General features: G+C 37.4%; 1 protein-coding gene across 2 annotated transcripts in view; it reads left to right on the forward strand.

Annotated features, from left to right (window-relative positions):
• Positions 1–232: 232 nt before the first annotated feature.
• ftr67 (finTRIM family, member 67) overlaps positions 233–22,449 on the forward strand; it is a 27,465-nt gene continuing 5,248 nt past the window's right edge. The window contains exons 1-7 of one of the 2 annotated variants that reach the window (XM_062023707.1): positions 233–946; positions 9,357–9,452; positions 9,521–9,754; positions 14,734–14,893; positions 17,660–17,758; positions 19,241–19,333; positions 22,347–22,444. In XM_062023707.1, coding sequence (XP_061879691.1) covers positions 254–946; positions 9,357–9,452; positions 9,521–9,754; positions 14,734–14,893; positions 17,660–17,758; positions 19,241–19,333; positions 22,347–22,444 — 1,473 coding nt within the window. In that variant the 5' untranslated portion in view covers positions 233–253. The remainder of the gene's footprint in view (positions 947–9,356; positions 9,453–9,520; positions 9,755–14,733; positions 14,894–17,659; positions 17,759–19,240; positions 19,334–22,346; positions 22,445–22,449) is intronic. The other variant, XM_062023708.1, reaches the window with a different exon arrangement.

Below are 22,449 nucleotides of genomic sequence, written 5' to 3' on the forward strand. Positions count from 1 at the left end.
CGCTTTGAGTACCTTGAAGGTAGAAAAGCGCTATACAAGTATAACCCATTTATAATTTATTTATTTATTTTAGGTATTTTAATTTATTTTTGTTTGTTTCAACCGCCCGAATGCAGCTGAGATAGGCTCCAGCACCCCTCCGTGACCGGTAGAAAATGGATGGATGGATTCAAACTTTTTTGTGGAATGGGGATTTGGATTGTGAAGTGCTGTCTGACATACACTCCGGAGCAGAAGGGGGCGGTAGTGCACCATGAAGCTGGATGCCAATCAAACAGAAAGGAGAAGAAGAAGAAGTAGTAAACAAAGCGTTTCAGGCTTCCGTGTTCTTCTTGTTTCCACGTCTCTGGGAAGGATGGCTCATGGCGGGGTGCTTCTGGACAAAGACCAGTTCACCTGCTCGGTGTGTCTGGAGGTGCTGAAGGAGCCAGTGACCATCCCATGCGGCCATAGTTACTGCTCGGACTGCATCCGCAGCTACTGGGACCAAGACGACTACTTGGGGGTCTTCGTGTGTCCTCAATGCCGGCAGACCTTCAACCCGCGGCCGGTGCTCGCCCGGAGCACCCTACTGGCCGACGTGGTGGAAAGATTTAAGCAAAGCGGACTCCAGGAGGCCTCGGCGGGTCAAAGTGTGGCGGAGGCGGACGACGTGGAGTGCGACGTGTGCCCGGAGAGGAAGAACAAGGCGGTCAACTCGTGCCTGGTGTGTCTGGCCTCCTACTGCGACCTGCACGTCCGCCAGCACTACGAGTATGCCGCCTTGAAGAAGCACAAGCTGGTGATGGCCTCCAAGAGGCTCCAGGAGATGGTGTGTGCTCGCCACCACAAGCTGCTGGAGGTCTACTGCCGCACGGACAAGCAGTGCATCTGCTCGCTGTGTCTCACCGACCATCACAAAGGCCACGACGCCGTGACTGTGGAGGTGGAAATACAACAGCAACAAGTATGCTAATAGTCATCAGCAAAACATTCTGCCTAAGTATTCAATCCAATCCACTTTATTTATATAGCACATTTAAACAACAAAAATGTTACCAAAGTGCTGCACAACAATATTAAAAACAGAACAAATATAAAAATAAGGCAAGGCAACTTTATTTGTATAGCACTTTTCATACACAAGGCAGACTCAAAGTGCTTCACAGACAACAAAGTGTGATGAAAGAAAATAAAAGCAAAATTAAAATGCAGACAATAAAAAAAAAACAGTGCGGACGTTAAAAGTTAAAAGATTTAGCTGAAAGCTAAGGTGAACATAAAAGTTTTCAGTCTAGTTTTAAAAGTAGTCAGAGTTGGGAAAAGTCTGACATCTTCAGGAAGTTTATTCCAGCTATTTGTTGCATAGTGACTGAAAGATGCTCTCCCTTGATTGGACTTTACTCTGGGACCCGCTAACAGATTGCTCTCAGAAGATCCTAGTGATCTAATAGGGCTTATATCAGGGGTGTCAAACTCAAATACAGAGTGGGCCAAAATGTAAAACTGAACAAAGCCGCGGGCCAAGGTTCAACAAATTAACCTTTTAATAGGGACCCAAACAAGTTTTGCATTGAATATTGAACAAGCAAGGCTTATATAACTTTATAGTGACATGCAAAATCGAGTTTCAAATAATAATAATTCAAAAATCTCAATGACATATCAAATAACATTTAAATACAAATGGAATGCCTCTTTTCTATTTGCAGCCTTCTGAGGTAAATATCAACATTAACTTTTTCCACAGGCTAATAAATTTGAAAATATAATAACAATGAATAAATCAACCATTCAGGCCTTTTTACTGCTCAGTTTGCAACACACTGATCTAATCTGATGTGCCCAAGCCAGATACCTGCCATCTTTTCTGGGATGCTAGTTCATTCATGTCGGGGCTCAGGTGGGCAGGGTTTGGTGGTAGCGGGGGGTGTATATTGTAGCGTCCCGGAAGAGTTAGTGCTGCAAGAGGTTCTGGGTATTTGTTCTGTTGTGTTTATGTTGTGTTACGGTGCGGATGCTCTCCCGAAATGTGTTTGTCGTTCTTGTTTGGTGTGGATTCACAGTGTGGCACATATTTCTAACAGTGCTAAAGTTGTTTATACGGCCACCCTCAGTGTGACCTGTATGGCTGTTGATCAAGTATGCATTGCATTCACTTATGTGTGTGTAGAAGCCGCATATATCATGTGACAGGGGCCGGCACGCTGTTTGTGTGGAGGAAAAGCAGACGTGACGACAGGTTGTAGAGGACGCTAAAGGCAGTGCCTTTAAGGCACGCCCCCAATATTGTTGTCCGGGTGGAAATCGGGAGAATGGTTGCCCCGGGAGGCTTTCGAGAGGGGCACTGAAAATCGTGAGGGTTGGCAAGTATGAGTATTAGCGGTGAATGCGGTGTTATAGCGGCACCGCCGCTGTATAATACCGGGGGGCCAGCTCTAATGTTAATTTGATATTGCCTCAAGGGCCAAATGAAATTACACGGCGGGCCAAATTTGGCCCGCGGGCCAGAGTTTGACACCCATGGCTTATATAGTGGGAGCATATCAGTGATATACTAGACCAGGGGTCACCAACCTTTTTGAAACCAAGGGCTACTTCTTGGGTACTGATTAATGCGAAGGGCTACCAGTTAGATACACACTTAAATAAATTGCCAGAAGTAGCCAATTTGCTCAATTTACCTTTAACTCTGTTATTATTAATAATTAATGATATTTATCTTTGTGGAAACACTGATCATCTTAATGATTTCTCACAATAAATATATATAGAAACAGATAAATATCAATATGCAACACTTTATTTTTATATTTTCTCTAAGTGCACATTTTTCAAATTGAACATTTTCAAATGATCACTTCTAAGACAGTCTTGTGAAATCACAATATCCCATTTTAACTAGCTAGCCACTAACATTTTTTAACAAATCATGAATTACTTTGCACCATGTTTGTACAAATAATAACTCATGTAAAATACAAAAGTAAACTCTCAAATTTTTAAATCATGTCACACTTTGAACTGGACACCAAATCTGTTATCTGTTTCTTTGTCAGTTAGTGGGAAGCCTGGCATTGCATGCTGTTAACTAGTGTGTTGTACTCTGGTGTGTAACTTGACACTGCAACTCTGAGTGAGTCTTGCAGATGTGCATCAGTGAGGCGTGTTCTGTGTTTGTTCTTGATGAAGTTCATGTCAGAAAAGGCTGATTCACAAAGATAAGATTTTTCCTCATTGTTTGCGGAACCTTCTTAATCTTTTGGACATATTTTCACAGCAATCTGGCCTAAAGCTTAATTATGATAAATGTAAAATGTTAAGGATCGGAAATCTAAAGGGAACGTCCTTTCGAATGGAATGCAAAGTGTTTTGTTTATAAATTATATGCAATCTGTTGTGTTCCCTAATTTTTTTCTGTGTACATGAATGAAGGTGTGTGTTGCTGAGTCCGACTTGGACATTATCTGGACTGGGCCTGGTTTAAAAAACCCTTTAAAAAAATCTAATTTCATTGACAACCTGGTCTGTTGAAGATAAGGCCCTTTTTTTAAAAAATAAAATAAAATAAGATAAATAAATAAAAAATATTTTCTTGGATAAAAAAGAAAGTAAAACAATATAAAAATAATTACATAAAAAATAGTAATTAATGAAAATGTTAGTGGACCAGCAGCCTATACAATCATGTGTGCTTCAGGGACTGTGTCCCTTGCAGATGTGTTGTCTATGTTGTGGGAACCAGAATATTGGTAGCAGAAAGAAATAACCCCTTTTGTGTGGATGAGTGTGCATGGGGGAGGTTGTTTGGGTTGATGCACTGATTGAAAGTGTATCTTGTGTTTTTTCTATGTAGATTTAATTTAAAAAAAAAAAAAAATTGTTTTTTTTTTTTTTTTTTTAATTTTTTTTTTTTTTTTTTTTTTTTAGAACAGGCCCGCGGGCGACTCATCTGGTCCTTGCGGGCGACCTGGTGCCCGCGGGCACCGCGTTGGTGACCCCTGTACTAGACCATGTAGTGATTTATATGTGAGCAGGAGGATTTTGAAATCAATTCTCTGATGTACAGGGAGCCAATGTAAGGATTTAAGAATTGCTGTAATGTGCTCACATTTTTTGGTCTTTGTTAGAACTCTAGCAGCAGCGTTCTGAACAAGCTGTAGCTGCCTGACACTTTTTTTGGGAAGACCTGCAAGGAGACCATTACAATAGTCTAGCCTACTGGTAATAAAGGCATGTACAAGTTTTTCTAAGTCTTGAGCTGACATGAGCCCTCTAAGTCTTATTACATTTTTGAGGTGATGGTAGGCCGATTTTGTTACTGATGTGATGTGACTGTCGAAATGGAAATCAGAATCTAAAATAACCCCAAGATTTCTGGCTTTATTTGAGGTTTTCAGGGACAGTGATTGAAGGTGTTGGACGACTTTAAACCTTTCTTTTTTAGCACCAAAAACAATGATCTCAGTTTTATCTTCATTTAGTTGTAGGAAATGTTGGCACGTCCAGTGTTTGACTTGCTCAATGCACTGGCACAGAAGATCTACGGGGCGATAGTCATTTGCTGATAGCGCTACATAGATTTGGGTGTCATCGGCATAGCTATGATGGTCAATGTTATTATTTTGCATGATTTGTCCAAATAAAGTCGTCCCTAAGATTGAACCTTGGGGGACTCCACACGTTACGTTGGTTGGTTCTGATACAAAGTCACCAATGGTTAGGGGTGTAACGGTACACAAAAATGGCGGTTCGGTACGTACCTCGGTTTAGAGCAGTGTTTTTCAACCACTAGTGCCGCGGCACACTAGTGCGCCGTGAGATACAGTCTGGTGTGCCATGGGAGATTATGTAATTTCACCTATTTGGGTAAAAAATATTTTTGGCCAACCAGTAATTATAATCTGCAAATGATGTGTTGTTGTAGAGTGTCTGTGATCTCTACAGCTCGGCAGAGTAACCGTGTAATACTCTTCCATATCAGTAGGTGGCAGCAGGTAGATAATTGCTTTGTAGATGTCGGGAACATGGTTTCTCGTGATCACAATATGCAGACGACAGCGTGCAGGTAAAAAGGTGTCTAATGCTGAAACCAAAAATAAACAACATGCAAGTGCCGCTAAGAAAAGGCATTGAAGCTTAGGGAAGGCTATGCAAAACGAAACTAAAACTGAATTGGTTGCAAAGTAAACAAAAACAAAATGCTGGACGACAGCAAAGACTTACTGTGGAGCAGAGGCGGCGTCCACAATGTACATACGAACATGACATGACAATCAACAATGTCCCCACAAAGAAGGATAACGACAACTTAAATAGCCTTGATTGCTAAAACAAAGCAGGTGTGGCGAATAGCGCTCAAAGGAAGACATGAAACTGCTACAGGAAAATACCAACAAAACAGGAAAAGCCGCCAAAATAGGAGCGCAAGACAAGAAGTAAAACACTACACACAGGAAAACACCAAAAAACTCCAAATAAGTCACGGTGCGATGTGACAGTACTTTGAGACAAGAGCTCTAGTCATGCATGGTTGGTTATGGTTTGAATTCTTATCCAACACTTGCGAGAACAACTTTTTACTGTCAATATCAGCTGCTGAGTTTCATTTTTTAATGATTTCTGCTGGTGGTGTGCCTCCACATTTTTTCAATGAAAAAAACGTGCCTTGGCTCAAAAAAGGTTGAAAAACACTGGTTTCGAGGTCACTGTTCGGTTCATTTTCGGTACAGTAAGAAAACAACAAAATATAAATTTTGGGGTTATTTATTTACCAAATTTGCAAAATCTTCCACCAAAAATATTTTTCTTAGTGTAATATTTGATGTGAAGTAATGGGAACCTTGGATAGGTCAATAATTCATAATAACATTGATTTTGATTCAATATTATGTTTTGAGCAATGACAGTTTGAAAGAAAAAAAAGCAGCTTTGTTTTATTAGTCAACATTGCAACTTTTTCTAAATGACATTTAACCTTTAAGCTTTTGTATTTCACTTTTGTTATGTTTTTGTTTATTTGAATAGTATTTTTAGAATGTGCCGTGGGCCTTTAAAACATTAGCTGTGGGCCGCAAATGGCCTCCGGGGCACACTTTTGACACCCCTGCTATAGATAATAAAAAATTAGATGTGATAAATCTATGAATAAAAAGCAGAGCCTGGCAATGCATGCGCGTTTATCATAACTCTCTCTCTCTGTCTCTGCCCCTCCCTCACCAATGCTGCTGTTTGTTTTGTTTTTAACCCCTTCTTAACCCTGAACGTACATTGAAAATACCCTAACTCAAAATGCCGGACATTTGAGGCATTTAAGAAACTCCGCCCTGACAGCTCGGCAAAAGAGGACATGTCCGGTGAAAAGAGGACGTATGGTCAGTCTATCCTAGCCCGTTAGCTGCTAGCATGCCGTGTGTTGTGCCTCGGTGTGCATTGTTTACACAACGTGCGTTACGCTACTTAATATGTCCGTGTGGAAACTCGTTCGGTACACTTCCGAACCGAACCGGAACCCCCGTACCGAAACGGTTCAATACAAATACACGTACCGTTACACCCCTAGTTTTGGTTTGCAGAGCAACACGTCACTTTATATCTGGTACATAACATCCATATGTTATCAAATATTTGTCAAGGCACATTTGATGTGGGCCTAAATTGGTGTCATGATCTAAATCAGGGGTGTCAAACGTACGGCCCGAGGGCCGGAACAGGCCCGCGAACAGGTTTTATCCGGCCCGCGGGATCATACTTGCCAACCCTCCTGATTTTCCTGGGAGAGTCCCGTATTTCAGTGCCCCTCTCGAAAATCTCCCGGGGCAACCATTCTCACAAATTTCTCCCGATTTCCACCCGGACAAGAACATTGGGGGCGTGCCTTTAGCATCCTCTCTCACCTGAAACCTTCACCCTTTAACGGCCGCATGCTGTCCTCAGTCACGTCCGCTTTTCCTCCATATAAACAGCGTGCCGGCCCGGTCACATAACATCTATGGCTTTTGGAACTCAGTACACACACACAAGGTGCACACACAACAACCTATCTGGATTCCATAAGAGATTCGATAAGGAATCGGTTCGATAAGAGGATTCGATAATGACATCGATAATTTCTTAACGAACATCATCCCTATCCTCCTCCTTTTATTTATACAAATAAATAAATATATATATATATATATATATATATATATATATATATATATATATATATATATATATATATATATATATATATATATATATATATATATATATATATATATATATATATATATATATATATATATATATATATATATATATATATATATAAACCCTGAATCCTTGTAGATGATGCTACATATGTAAAAAAAAAAACAACCACATGTTAGTGCACCAGTCGAGGAAAATTAACAAACTACATAAATACGATTCTGTAATTTGATTTTGATATAATTTTTTTTATCTTGATAGATTGAAAATGAACACCAATGAGTTGACTAAAGAACATCACATAATTTGTTCAGAAAGTATAAATAATGACAAATAAAGATAGAATACTATTAACTGCAACATGTAAGTGTATAAAACCCCCAACAACATTATAATTTGTACATTTTCAGAATGTGCTTGTTCTATTTTCAAACAAAGAAAACAATCTGAAGTTGTCTTTATTTTTAAGTTATCGTGCCGTGATTTCACCAGTCCGGCCCACTCGGGAGTAGATTTTTCTCCACGTGGCCCCCCATCTAAAATGAGTTTGACACCCCTGATCTAAATTGAAAGTGCTTACACAGGTATGCTGACTAGTGGTACGTCAAAGCAGCTATTTGTGGAGTTAATTAAAAACAACACCAACAGGTTGTCAACAGTAGTTAATGCTAATGTTTTCGAGCCAAAGCTAAATGGAATCCACAGTGTTTATTTGTGATGGCCTGCCACAAATATAGATTTGATGCTTACCTGTTTGCCGGCACTTTTAAATACATTAAACTGTGAATGCAGCCTGTCCTTACAATACTGTAACAGTAGTACAGCAACAGTGCTGTGCAATATGGACTAAAATATAGATCATTTATATCTTCATAACGATATAGAGCCCAGTATAGTATTTTTAAAATGTAAAAACAATAACTGTGTATACTAGTCTAGGTCATGTATTTAGAAATGGAACTTGTTAGTAAAATAAAAGAAATCTTCTTGCATGAGACAAATCGTTTTGAGAAAAAACTAACTTTTACATGCAAGACTTCTTGTCATAGACTTAGAACAATAACTATGTTAAGCTCGTTTGGTGTGTTTCTATTTTATCACTTGGTGGTTTTTGATGTAAGGTTAGCATTTTGTCACATTTAAACACAGTCTTCAAGTGATAAAAAAAAGAGTACACATGTTTAAGTTGCTGGCAATTTACATGTTTTGCAGATTAGAGTTGGAGTTCATTTTCTTTTTAGCACTAATTTTGTTGGTTTTGCTTTTATTGTGCTTTACGTGTGTGCAATATTTTTCTTTTTCTACTGAGGGCCACACACTGAAAGATGAAAGCATGCGGGGTCATTTTGATATATTTCATTTTCAAAACCAGTACAATATATAGATTTTTTTTTAACCTTCCGGGCTCTCCTCAAGCTTGGTCCCGTGGACCGGAAGGGTCTCAGTTACAAAAATGTTAAAAATAAGTCAAATATATATATATATTTTCTTACAAGGCTTAAATCTCAAGATCAACTTCAGGTTTATCTGTCAATATAAATGTTTATTTTTTAAAAAATGTTTTATGCTATTGTGGCCCAAACTGTTTTTATGGCAAATAAAGAAATACGCAAAAAAAAATGAATGTGAAATAATTGTAATTTGAGCCTTAATTGAAATAACATAATGATAATAAATAATAATAAAAATGGCCCCCAGACCGCACATTGGACCTGACTGCTCTAGAGTTCTTTCAAGTGACATAAAAGAGCTATTGTAATGTAGCGGTGTTGTAGTTAAATTAGTTGCAGACAATACATTAAAATTAGGAGAAAAACAAAGAGTTATATGACATACATAATGTTACACTACGATATCGCACAGCCCGAGGTGGCAGTATGCATCACAACACCACTTCTTAACACACCTAGTCTGCCAGACAAGACATCTGAATTTGTCGCTATACTTACCGAGTATTTTAAAGCTCTCAATACTCCTTTTAAAAAAGCAACTTACGACTTTTTCTGGTTTTAATGGAGGTTAGAATGTCATCCAGCAGTCCTATGGGAAACTGGATTCTGACAGGTATTCCTTTTGTAGAGCGCTCATATTTAGGATGAGTTAAGGTGCTTAGATGAGGCAGGCAGACCACCCTGGGTGTCATTAGGGGGCTTGATGTGTCTTGAATGTTTCATTGTCTCTAGAGACAGCTTGGTGAGATGAAGCTCAACTCTCAGCAGAGCATCCAGCAGAGAGAGAAGGAGGCTCAGGAGCTGAGACAAAGCATCTTTTCTCTGAATGTGAGACAAAACAACACTTTTTTTTATCCACTCCGCATGCGTCTCACTAACGTCCGTGTCTCTCGTAGCGCTCGGCCCGGCTGGCGACGGAGACGAGCGAGTGCGTCTTCACCGAGCTGATCCGCTCCATTGACTTGAAACGCTTCGAGATACGCGAGCTGATCACCGCCCAGGAGAAGCTGGTGGTCAGTCAGTGTGAGCAGCTGCTGGAGAAGATCCACAAGGACATCACGGAGCAGAGGAGGGTCGAGGCTGATCTAGACAAGCTTGCGCAAACCGAGGACCACCTGCACTTTCTCCAGGTTAGGACCCAAACATGGAATTATTCTTTTTATTTATTCTTAAATATTGTGTGTGTTTTTGTATGAAAATCTCACCTTAATGTTAGAATTTAGACAAATTACAAGACACCATTTTGTGTCTGTAGCTTTAATGGTAATGAGCTGTGTTTGTGCACGCCCACTATTATGTATGTACTTGATCCACTTTTGACAAACACTGTAACTCTGCACTTGTCCAACGTAATAGATGTCATATATCGCATACAACAACGTATTAGATGTCATATATCACACACAACAACGTAATAGATGTCATATATCGCATACAACAAAGTATTAGATGTCATATATCACACACAACAACGTAATAGATGTCATATATCGCATACAACAACGTATTAGATGTCATATATCACATACAACAACGTAATAGATGTCATATATCGCATACAACAACGTATTAGATGTCATATATCACACACAACAACGTAATAGATGTCATATATCGCATACAACAACGTAATAGATGTCATATATCGCATACAACAACGTATTAGATGTCATATATCACATACAACAACGTAATAGATGTCACATATCACAAACAACAATGTAATAGATGTCATATATCGCATACAACAACGTATTAGATGTCATATATCACACACAACAACGTAATAGATGTCATATCACACACAACAACGTAATAGATGTCATATATCGCATACAACAAAGTAATAGATGTCATATATCGCATACAACAATGTAATAGATGTCATATATCACACACAACAACGTAATAGATGTCATATATCACACACAACAACGTAATAGATGTCATATATCACATACAACAATGTAATAGATGTCATATATCACATACAACAATGTAATAGATGTCATATCACACACAACAACGTAATAGATGTCATATATCGCATACAACAACGTATTAGATGTCATATATCACACACAACAACGTAATAGATGTCATATATCGCATACAACAACGTAATAGATGTCATATATCGCATACAACAACGTAATAGATGTCATATATATCGCATACAACAACGTATTAGATGTCATACATCACATACAACGGCATAATACTGTAGATAGGAATGGGAATTGATAAGATTTTTCCGGTTCCGATTCCACTTTTTACTCTGCTTAACGTTTCTTGTCTTTATCAATTTCCTTACTCATTCTTTTTTTTTTTGGGGTGTTAGTTTTTAGAGTTAACATGACCTTACAAAGCCAAGAGTGAGGTCTTAAGAGGCACATAGCATAGGGTGGTATAGCTCGGTTGGTAGAGTGGCCTTGCCAGCAACTTGAGGGTTGCAGGTTCGATCCCCGCTTCCGCCATTCTGCCGTTGTGTCTTTGGGCAAGACACTTTACCCGCCTGCTCCCAGTGCCACCCACACTGGTTTGAATGTAACTTAGATATTGGGTTTCACTATGTAAAGCGCTTTGAGTCACTAGAGAAAAGCGCTATATAAATATAATTCACTTCACTTCACAAAACTTGAAAATAAATTTAAAAACAATTTTCTGTAGAATTTAACAAAATAAAACAGGCGGAAATTACAGAAGAATGTAACATTTTTAAAACTTTTAAGAATCTTTGTCATTTGCCTGAAATGTACCGTGCAAAGGTTTGTTTAGATTTACAGGACGTGACAAAGACTCATAACATGCAACACAAGAGATTTCAAGCATTCTTTCCATATGATGTTGTTTATTGCTTACAGCTTATAAAAACTTTGAATTGAAAATCTCAGAAAATGTTTTTTTTTTTTTTTCCAACTGTAAGCCATGATCATCAAACTTATAATAAAGGCTTGATACATCTCACATTACATGTAATGAGTTTATGCTATATAGTTTCACTTATACACAATATTCTAATTTTATGAGTTACACCCGAAAAGGCTGGAGTGAAAATGTTGTAGGAAAGCATGCAACTTTTCTCCAACTACAATTGAACATTCACCTACTAAAAGAGCATCTATAAGGCAAGTTGTTGTAAGCTTATGATCACAAACGTAGTCACTGCTCTGTAACATTGGTCGTTCCTGGCCGAGTTGAACTCTTCTCTGCCGCGGTGAAAGCTAGAGGCAGACGTGAACTGGAGCCATTACTGCCCGCCTTGGAACCAGTCAGGATACGTCTCCTCATGCTCATCGAAATCAGAAGGCATTCATTTCAATTTTTAACAGTTAATAGCCATAGCATTATTATTAGTACCTCTTGTATTTACGTCACGTGACTGGGATGAGATCGGCGGGGTACAAAAAGACGACATTCAATTCTAGTTCTTGCATGTTCAAATGTTTCAGAATATTGCTCAAATGTCCTCCTCTTGAGGAAATAGCAACCTTGGAATTATTACAAGCTGTTGCCATCTTTTCTTGTAAAATGTTTGCAAACTTTGGTGCATTTCATCCACCCGGGCACCGCCATGTTGCGTGATGACGTCACCACGCACGTTGCGTGATGACGTCATCACCCGCAGGAACCATTAAGGGAAGCGTGTGAAAAATTGGCAAGCGATTACAAGGAATTGATACTCGGAACCAGTTTTTGTTGAGAGACGGTTTTCGATTCCCATCTCTAACTGTAGATATCATATATTGCATACAACAACTTAATAGATGTCATATATCACATACAAGAATGTAATAAATATCATATGTGATATGTCATATATTGCATATGACAATGTAATACATATAAGTCGTATCAAAAAATGTAATAGTCATAAATCACAATAAACAATGTAATAGATGTCATATATTGCATACAATAATGTAATAGATGTCATATATCGCATACAATAATGTAATAGATGTCATATATCGCATACAATAATGTAATAGATGTTATATATCACATACAACAATGTAATAGATGTCATATATCGCATACAACAATGTAATAGATGTTATATATCACATACAACAATGTAATAGATGTCATATATCACATACAACAATGTAATAGATGTCATATATCGCATACAATAATGTAATAGATGTTATATATCACATACAACAATGTAATAGATGTCATATATCGCATACAATAATGTAATAGATGTCATATATCGCATACAATAATGTAATAGATGTTATATATCACATACAACAATGTAATAGATGTCATATATCGCATACAATAATGTAATAGATGTTATATATCACATACAACAATGTAATAGATGTCATATATCAGATACAACAATGTAATAGATGTCATATATCGCATACAATAATGTAATAGATGTTATATATCACATACAACAATGTAATAGATGTCATATATCGCATTAAACAATGTAATAGATGTCATATATCGCATACAACAATGTAATAGATGTTATATATCACATACAACAATGTAATAGATGTCATATATCGCATTAAACAATGTAATAGATGTCATATATCGCATACAACAATGTAATAGATGTTATATCACATACAACAATGTAATAGATGTTATATATCACATTAAACAATGTAATAGATGTCATATATCACATACAACAATGTAATAGATGTCATATATCACATACAACAATGTAATAGATGTCATATATCGCATACAACAATGTAATAGATGTTACATATCACATACAACAATGTAATAGATGTTATATATCGCATTAAACAATGTAATAGATGTCATATATCACATACAACAATGTAATAGATGTCATATATCACATACAACAATGTAATAGATGTCATATATCACATACAACAATGTAATAGATGTCATATATCACATACAACAATGTAATAGATGTCCTATATCGCATTAAACAATGTAATATATGTCATGTATCGCACTAAACAATGTAATAGATGTTATATATCACATACAACAATGTAATAGATGTCATATATCACATACAACAATGTAATAGATGTCCTATATCGCATTAAACCATGTAATATATGTCATGTATCGCATTAAACAACGTAATAGATGTCATATATCACATACAACAATGTAATAGATGTCATATCGCATTAAACAATGTAATAGATGTTATATATCACATACAACAATGTAATAGATGTCATATATCGCATTAAACAATGTAATAGATGTCATATATCTCATACAACAATGTAATAGATGTCATATATCGCATTAAACAATTTAATAGATGTCATATATCTCATACAACAATGTAATAGATGTCATATATCACATACAACAATGTAATAGATGTCATATATCGCATACAACAATGTATTAGATGTCATATATCGCATACAACAATGTAATAGATGTCATATATCTCATACAACAATGTAATAGATGTCATATATCACATACAACAATGTAATAGATGTCATATATCGCATTAAACAATGTAATATATGTCATATATCACATACAACAATGTAATAGATGTCATATATCACATACAACAATGTAATAGATGTCATATATCTCATACAACAATGTAATAGATGTCATATATCTCATACAACAATGTAATAGATGTCATATATCGCATACAACAACCTATTAGATGTCATATATCACATTAAACAATGTAATAGATGTCATATATCACATACAACAATGTAATAGATGTCATATATCACATACAACAATGTAATAGATGTCATATATCGCATTAAACAATGTAATAGATGTCATATATCGCATTAAACAATGTAATAGATGTAGTATATCTCATACAACAACATAATCGATGTCATATGTCACATACAACAATGTAATAGATGTCATATATCGCATTAAACAATGTAATAGATGTAGTATATCTCATACAACAACATAATCGATGTCATATGTCACATACAACATAACAATAAGTAAGACATGTGTATGGAAAAACTTACAATAAAAAGTTTTAGAAGTCTATGATGCTCACAATGTTAGCGACATGAGTATAGCTATGTGAGAAAACATGACAGTCGATCACATTAACTTGATTCTGCTCTCCCGGCAGAGTTTTCAATCCCTGAAAGCCACACCTGCGTCCTCTCCTCTGCAAGCCGTGGCGCTCGCCCCCAACTTGACCTTTGACCCTGCTACAAAAGCTGTGTGTGATTTCAAAGCGTTGCTGCAGGAAATCTGCCAGGGAGGATTCGTCAGCATTTATGAGAAAGGTTCATTTTTGTCTTTTTATTATATTTTGGATACACAGCTTCAATCACCAAAAAACATATTTGTGAAATAATCAATCAAAGATTAGTTACATAGCCCTTAATCACAAATGTCTCAAAGGGCTGCACAAGCCACAACAACATCCTCAACTCTGATCCAAAATCAGGGCAAGAAAAAAACTCAGTCCAATGGGAACATGATAAACCTCGGAAGGGACCAAAGATGTGGGGACCCCCCCCCTGGGTGACTGGTGCAATGGATGCCGAGTAGACATGGTTAAGGGACCAAAGATGTGGGGACCCCCCCTGGGTGACTGGTGCAATGGATGCCGAGTAGACACGCTTAATAATGTCAGTCCAGTCCATAGTGGGGCCAGCAGGGATCATCTTGCATGGAGACAAGTCAGCAGTGCAGAGACGTCACCAACTGATGCAAAGAGTCGAGAATAGGGATGATGTTTGATAAGAAATTATCGAGTTCGAGCCCATTATCGAATCCTCTTATCGAACCGATTCCTTATCGATTCTCTTATCGAATCCAGATAGGTTGTTGTATATGGAAAAAACCACAATATTTGGTTTAACAAAAGCTAATTTTTATTTTATAAGAAAAAAAAATAAAAAATAAATATTGACTTTCACCCCCCTAAAAAAAAATAATAAAAAAAATTGACTGTTGTTACCCAAAGTATATTAAGTGGGATTTTTCAGAAAACAAATGTATACAGTAACACAAAAACAACCTGTCTCTGTGATCACTATAGGTGTATAAATAATAAATAATAATATAGTGTTAAACAAAATCAGTCCCTTGGGCACAAAACTGACAATAGTACAGCTCTCCAAAAAGTGCACTTCTGCTGCTATTGGAACATACTAACTACGGTATACACACTATGACACTAAGAACACCACAGTCATCAATCAACAATTCTTCCCCCCTTACATGAGAGCGAAGCCGGGCAATAATTACATATTGCCTGTTCTGCCCTCACTATACGTGTTGAGGTTATACAGCTTGGCAGACAGCTAACAAACAATCCAAAGCAGATTCATCCATTTAGGCTCTTTATTGTTGTTGATCTTGCTTTGTCTTTTCCTATCTTTACTTTTGTCTTGCACTGGACTGTTATATATATATTTTTAAACTGAAATACACACAATGACAAATGTATAAGCTATGTGATTCAATTAACATACTGAAATGTAATACACAATATGTAAATATTAGCTTCACACAAATATACAGTACTATCATCAAACAAATACTTCTGAGTGTTGAAACTATTTCGATGGTGGAAATACACGACTGGGAGCCATTTTAAGTCCTCAAAACATCCATTGAAACAGTGCACAAAAATCGTTTTTGAATAAACATCTTAGTATCAAACTTAACCACTTTCCACCTTAATATTGAGTTACATAAACAAGTTAAACAGTTTACTTACAGACTTATCTTTTCCAAGGCTTGTAAGAGCTAACACAACTTGTCTACTTTTCAATTGTCTCAACCCGGAAGTGCCCAAACTAATGACGTGTAGTATTTTCATATCGCCACAAGGTGTCAGTAAGAGTCTTCAATCAAATGGGCATAACATTGCAGGTCCCACAGGGCATTTCCTGTACGTAGGAAGGGATTCGTTCCCAGGGATTCGAATAAAGAACCAACTCTTTTTCTTTACTGTAGTGGCCTCGATAACGGGAACCGGTTCTCAAAAAGGGATTTGAGTCCATGGAATCGGTTCTTTTCTTATCGAACAACCGGGAGAACCGGTTTCGAACATCATCCCTAGTCGAGAACTATCTAAGGTCCCAACTTGGAACAGCTAGCGCCTCCTCTGTGGAAGCTGATCTGTGGTCACCGGATAACCTCTCCATGCAGGAGAGTGGGGAAGAGCATAAAAGAGAGACAGCAGATCAACTGGTCTAAAATGGGTTTATTTAAAGGCTAGAGTATACAAATGTGTTTTAAGATGGGACTTAACTTCTACTGAGGTAGCATCTCTAACTGTTACCGGGAGGGCATTCCAGAGTACTGGAGCCCCAATAGAAAACGCTCTATAGCTCACAGACTTTTTTGGGCTCTGGGAATCACTAAAAAGCCACAGTTCTTTAAATGTAGATTTCTGGCTGGGACATACAGTATGGTACAATAGAAACAGCAAGATAGGATGGAGCTAAACAGTTAAGTATTTTATACGTAAGTAGTAAAACCTTAAAGTCCCATTCTTAAGTGCACAGGAAGCCAGTGCAGGTGAGGTGTTTCTAGTTCTAGCAGCCGTATTTTGTACCAACTGTAATCTTTTAATGCGAGACATCGGGAGACTTAAAAATAATATGTTACAGTAGACGAGACATAACTAATGCATGAATGTGGTGGACCAAATGGGACAAATGTTTACGATATTACAGAGACTGTTTTAGTAACACTCTTAATGTGTGACTCAAATGAGAGAGTTGGGTCGAATATAATACCCACATTCTTTACCGAGTCACTTTGGTTGTCAAATGTTAAGGTGGTTTTATTAAATAGGTGCCTGTGTCTAGCAGGACATATCAATGACAAAAACAGCATTGTTTTTAATCAACACATTACCTGTCATAAGTCGCACCTGTTGAGATACCGTACCACTGTGGTTAGTACTGTAACGTCACTGTGCCAAAAAGTGATACATATCAATCATTTTTATAGTTTTGGACAGTGGAAATGGCAAACATGTGAATTGTGTGCTTTTGATAATAATTGTGTGCGTTGTCGTCCTCATGTAGTGCGAGATGTTGTCCTGGTGGGTTCCCCCGCCCCGCCAGCCCACACAGAAGTAACGCCCTTGCCCATTGTCAATCCTCCTATTCAAATGGGAGCGATCGGTAAGTAAACATGACGCGTGTAAACAAACACTAGGCTCGAGCGGCCAAGTTGTGTATTGCACACACATCAGCTGGGCTTGTCTTTCATGCAAGTATTATTATAGCGCAACAATTTGCAAATGCATACCTCAATCTGTGTGTGGAACCACATTTACGTGTCCGTGTTGTACTTTGTGTGTCTGTGTTTGGATGTGTATGTGTGTGAAACAGTCTGTGTTTGGATGTGTATGTGTGTAAAACAGTCTGTGTTTGGATGTGTATGTGTGTAAAACATTCTGTGTTTGGATGTGTATGTGTGTAAAACAGTCTGTGTTTGGATATGTATGTGTGTAAAACATTCTGTGTTTGGATGTGTATGTGTGTAAAACAGTCTGTGTTTGGATATGTATGTGTGTAAAACAGTCTGTGTATGTGTGTAAAACAGTCTGTGTATGTGTGTAAAACAGTCTGTGTATGTGTGTAAAACAGTCTGTGTATGTGTGTAAAACAGTCTGTGTTTGGATGTGTATGTGTGTAAAACAGTCTGTTTGGATATGTATGTGTAAAACATTCTGTGTTTGGATATGTATGTGTGTAAAACAGTCTGTGTATGTGTGTAAAACAGTCTGTGTTTGGATGTGTATGTGTGTAAAACAGTCTGTGTTTGGATATGTATGTGTAAAACATTCTGTGTTTGGATATGTATGTGTGTAAAACAGTCTGTGTATGTGTGTAAAACAGTCTGTGTATGTGTGTAAAACAGTCTGTGTATGTGTGTAAAACAGTCTGTGTATGTGTGTAAAACAGTCTGTGTATGTGTGTAAAACAGTCTGTGTATGTGTGTAAAACAGTCTGTGTATGTGTGTCTGCGCGTCCAACTTCAACCCTCGTTGGGTTCTTTTTTTTACACCTGACTTTTGCTACACTTCTTAGTGTGCCTGCAACAATCTGTATGTGTAAAAAAAGTTGTCTGCAACTTCACCGTCATTTGCATATTCTCGCCACTAGTAGGCGCCGTGCACCCAGTGATGTTAACCAAGATGAAGTTACCAGACCACTCTGATACTTTTTACTTAAAATGTCATCATCAATGACAAAAACAGCATTGTTTTTACTTTTGAAAAGGCAATATTTCCACTGTATATTTTGAATATATTATTCTATTCATATTAACCTGATTCATCACATGGCTTTTTTCATGCAGTGTTGCTAGTAGTTTAATATTTACTTAAACATTGTTGGAAACACAAGCCTGCTTTATTTAAAAAAGAATTAACATTGATGATAGACTGAAGGTTTCACAAATTGTTAGTTGAATCAAACTGCTCCCAATCGATTAGTGAACTATTCTAAGACACCACTACAAATCAGCATTTTTTTCCAAATTCATTGTTATAAAATATTTTGTGTTAACATTTGACTTTTTATCACTGCTTACTCAACGTGTTTGTTTATGCTCCAGCTTGTTGAGTCTGCACGTGTTTGATTCCTGTGTGTGTGCAGTGCACTCCTCACAAGGCCTGGACCAAAGCCCTGTGAGCCCCTTCAGATCTTCTCTTCATCCTGAAGTTCCCATTTTTGTCTTCTCACCTTTTGGTAATTAATACATTGTTATATTCATCAGATCAATATCAAATACTTAAATACATTTGTGAAACTATTTAATTAGTCATTTACTCTAGAATACAATTACCGCATTTTTCGGACTACAGGTAAAAGCCAGTAAATTAGAATATTTTGAAAAACTTGATTTATTTCAGTAATTGCATTCAAAAGGTGTAACTTGTACATTATATTTATTCATTGCACACAGACTGATGCATTCAAATGTTTATTTCATTTAATTTTGATGATTTGAAGTGGCAACAAATGAAAATCCAAAATTCCGTGTGTCACAAAATTAGAATATTACTTAAGGCTAATACAAAAAAGGGATTTTTAGAAATGTTGGCCAACTGAAAAGTATGAAAATGAAAAATATGAGCATGTACAATACTCAATACTTGGTTGGAGCTCCTTTTGCCTCAATTACTGCGTTAATGCGGCGTGGCATGGAGTCGATGAGTTTCTGGCACTGCTCAGGTGTTATGAGAGCCCAGGTTGCTCTGATAGTGGCCTTCAACTCTTCTGCGTTTTTGGGTCTGGCATTCTGCATCTTCCTTTTCACAATACCCCACAGATTTTCTATGGGGCTAAGGTCAGGGGAGTTGGCAGGCCAATTTAGAACAGAAATACCATGGTCCGTAAACCAGGCATGGGTAGATTTTGCGCTGTGTGCAGGCGCCAAGTCCTGTTGGAACTTGAAATCTCCATCTCCATAGAGCAGGTCAGCAGCAGGAAGCATGAAGTGCTCTAAAACTTGCTGGTAGACGGCTGCGTTGACCCTGGATCTCAGGAAACAGAGTGGACCGACACCAGCAGATGACATGGCACCCCAAACCATCACTGATGGTGGAAACTTTACACTAGACTTCAGGCAACGTGGATCCTGTGCCTCTCCTGTCTTCCTCCAGACTCTGGGACCTCCATTTCCAAAGGAAATGCAAAATTTGCTTTCGTTTCCACCATCAGTGATGGTTTGGGGTGCCATGTCATCTGCTGGTGTCGGTCCACTCTGTTTCCTGAGATCCAGGGTCAACGCAGCCGTCTACCAGCAAGTTTTAGAGCACTTCATGCTTCCTGCTGCTGACCTGCTCTATGGAGATGGAGATTTCAAGTTCCAACAGGACTTGGCGTCTGCACACAACGCAAAATCTACCCGTGCCTGGTTTACGGACCATGGTATTTCTGTTCTAAATCGGCCCGCCAACTCCCCTGACCTTAGCCCCATAGAAAATCTGTGGGGTATTGTGAAAAGGAAGATGCAGAATGCCAGACCCAAAAACGCAGAAGAGTTGAAGGCCACTATCAGAGCAACCTGGGCTCTCATAACACCTGAGCAGTGCCAGAAACTCATGGACTCCATGCCACGCCGCATTAACGCAGTAATTGAGGCAAAAGGAGCTCCAACCAAGTATTGAGTATTGTACATGCTCATATTTTTCATTTTCATACTTTTCAGTTGGCCAACATTTCTAAAAATCCCTTTTTTGTATTAGCCTTAAGTAATATTCTAATTTTGTGACACACGGAATTTTGGATTTTCATTTGTTGCCACTTCAAATCATCAAAATTAAATGAAATAAACATTTGAATGCATCAGTCTGTGTGCAATGAATAAATATAATGTACAAGTTACACCTTTTGAATGCAATTACTGAAATAAATCAAGTTTTTCAAAATATTCAAATTTACTGGCTTTTACCTGTATAAGTCGCAGTTTTTTTCATAGTTTGGCCGGGGGTGCGACTTATACTCAGGAGCGACTTGTGTGTGAAATGATTAACACATTAGCATAAAATATCAAATAGTATTATTGATGTCATTCACGTAAGAGACTAGACGTATAAGATTTCATGGGATTTAGCGATTAGGAGTGACAGATTGTTTGGTAAACGTTTACACTAGCGTTCAAAAGTTTGGAGTCACATGTAAATGTCCTTATTTTTGAAGGAAAAGCACTGTACTTTTCAATGAAGATAACTTTAAACTAGTCTTAACTTTACACTAATACACTCTATACATTGCTAATGTGGTAAATGACTATTCTAGCTGCAAATGTCTGCTTTTTGGTGCAATATCTACATAGGTGTATAGAGGCCCATTTCCAGCAACTATCACTCCAGTGTTCTAATGGTACAATGTATTTGCTCATTGGCTCAGAAGGCTAATTGATGATTAGAAAACCCTTGTGCAATCATGTTCACACATCTGAAAACACTTTAGCTCGTTACAGAAGCTACAAAACTGACCTTCCTTTGAGCAGATTGAGTTTCTGGAGCATCACATTTGTGGGCTCAATTAAACGCTCAAAATGGCCAGAAAAAGAGAACTTTCATCTGAAACTCGACAGTCTGTTCTTGTTCTTAGAAATGAAGGCTATTCCACTAAACTGTTTGGGTGACCCCAAACTTTTGAACGGTAGTATAGCATGTTCTATATGTTATAGTTATTTGAATGACTCTTACCATAATATGTGAGGTTAACATACCAGTTGGTTATTTATGCCTCATATAACGTACACTTATTCAGCCTGTTGTTCACTATTCTTTACACATTTTAAATTGCCTTTCAAATGTCTATTCTTGCTGTTGGCTTTTATCAAATACATTTCCCCAAAAAATGCGACTTATACTCCAGTGCGACGTATATATGTTTTTTCCTTCTTTATTATGCATTTTCGGTGCGACTTATACTCAGAAAAATACGGTATTTTTATTTTATATGAAATGTGTATATATATATATATATACATATATATATATATATATATATATATATATATATATATATATATATATATATATATATATATATATATATATATATATATATATATATATATATATATATATATATATATATATATATATATATATACACACAGTGGGGCAAAAAAGTATTTAGTCAGCCACCCATTGATTGTCAATGGGTGGCTGACTAAATACTTTTTTGCCCCACTGTATATACAGTATATATATATATGCTCACACTGGTGAATGAATGACAGGTGGTGGTCGGAGGGGACGTAGGCGCAAACTGGCAGCCTCGCTTCAGTCAGTCTACCTCAGGGCAGCTGTGGCTACAAATGTAGCTTACCACCACCAGGTGTG

Source organism: Entelurus aequoreus, linkage group LG16, assembly GCF_033978785.1.
Source record: "Entelurus aequoreus isolate RoL-2023_Sb linkage group LG16, RoL_Eaeq_v1.1, whole genome shotgun sequence".
In the NCBI taxonomy this organism is placed as follows: Eukaryota; Metazoa; Chordata; class Actinopteri; order Syngnathiformes; family Syngnathidae; genus Entelurus; species Entelurus aequoreus.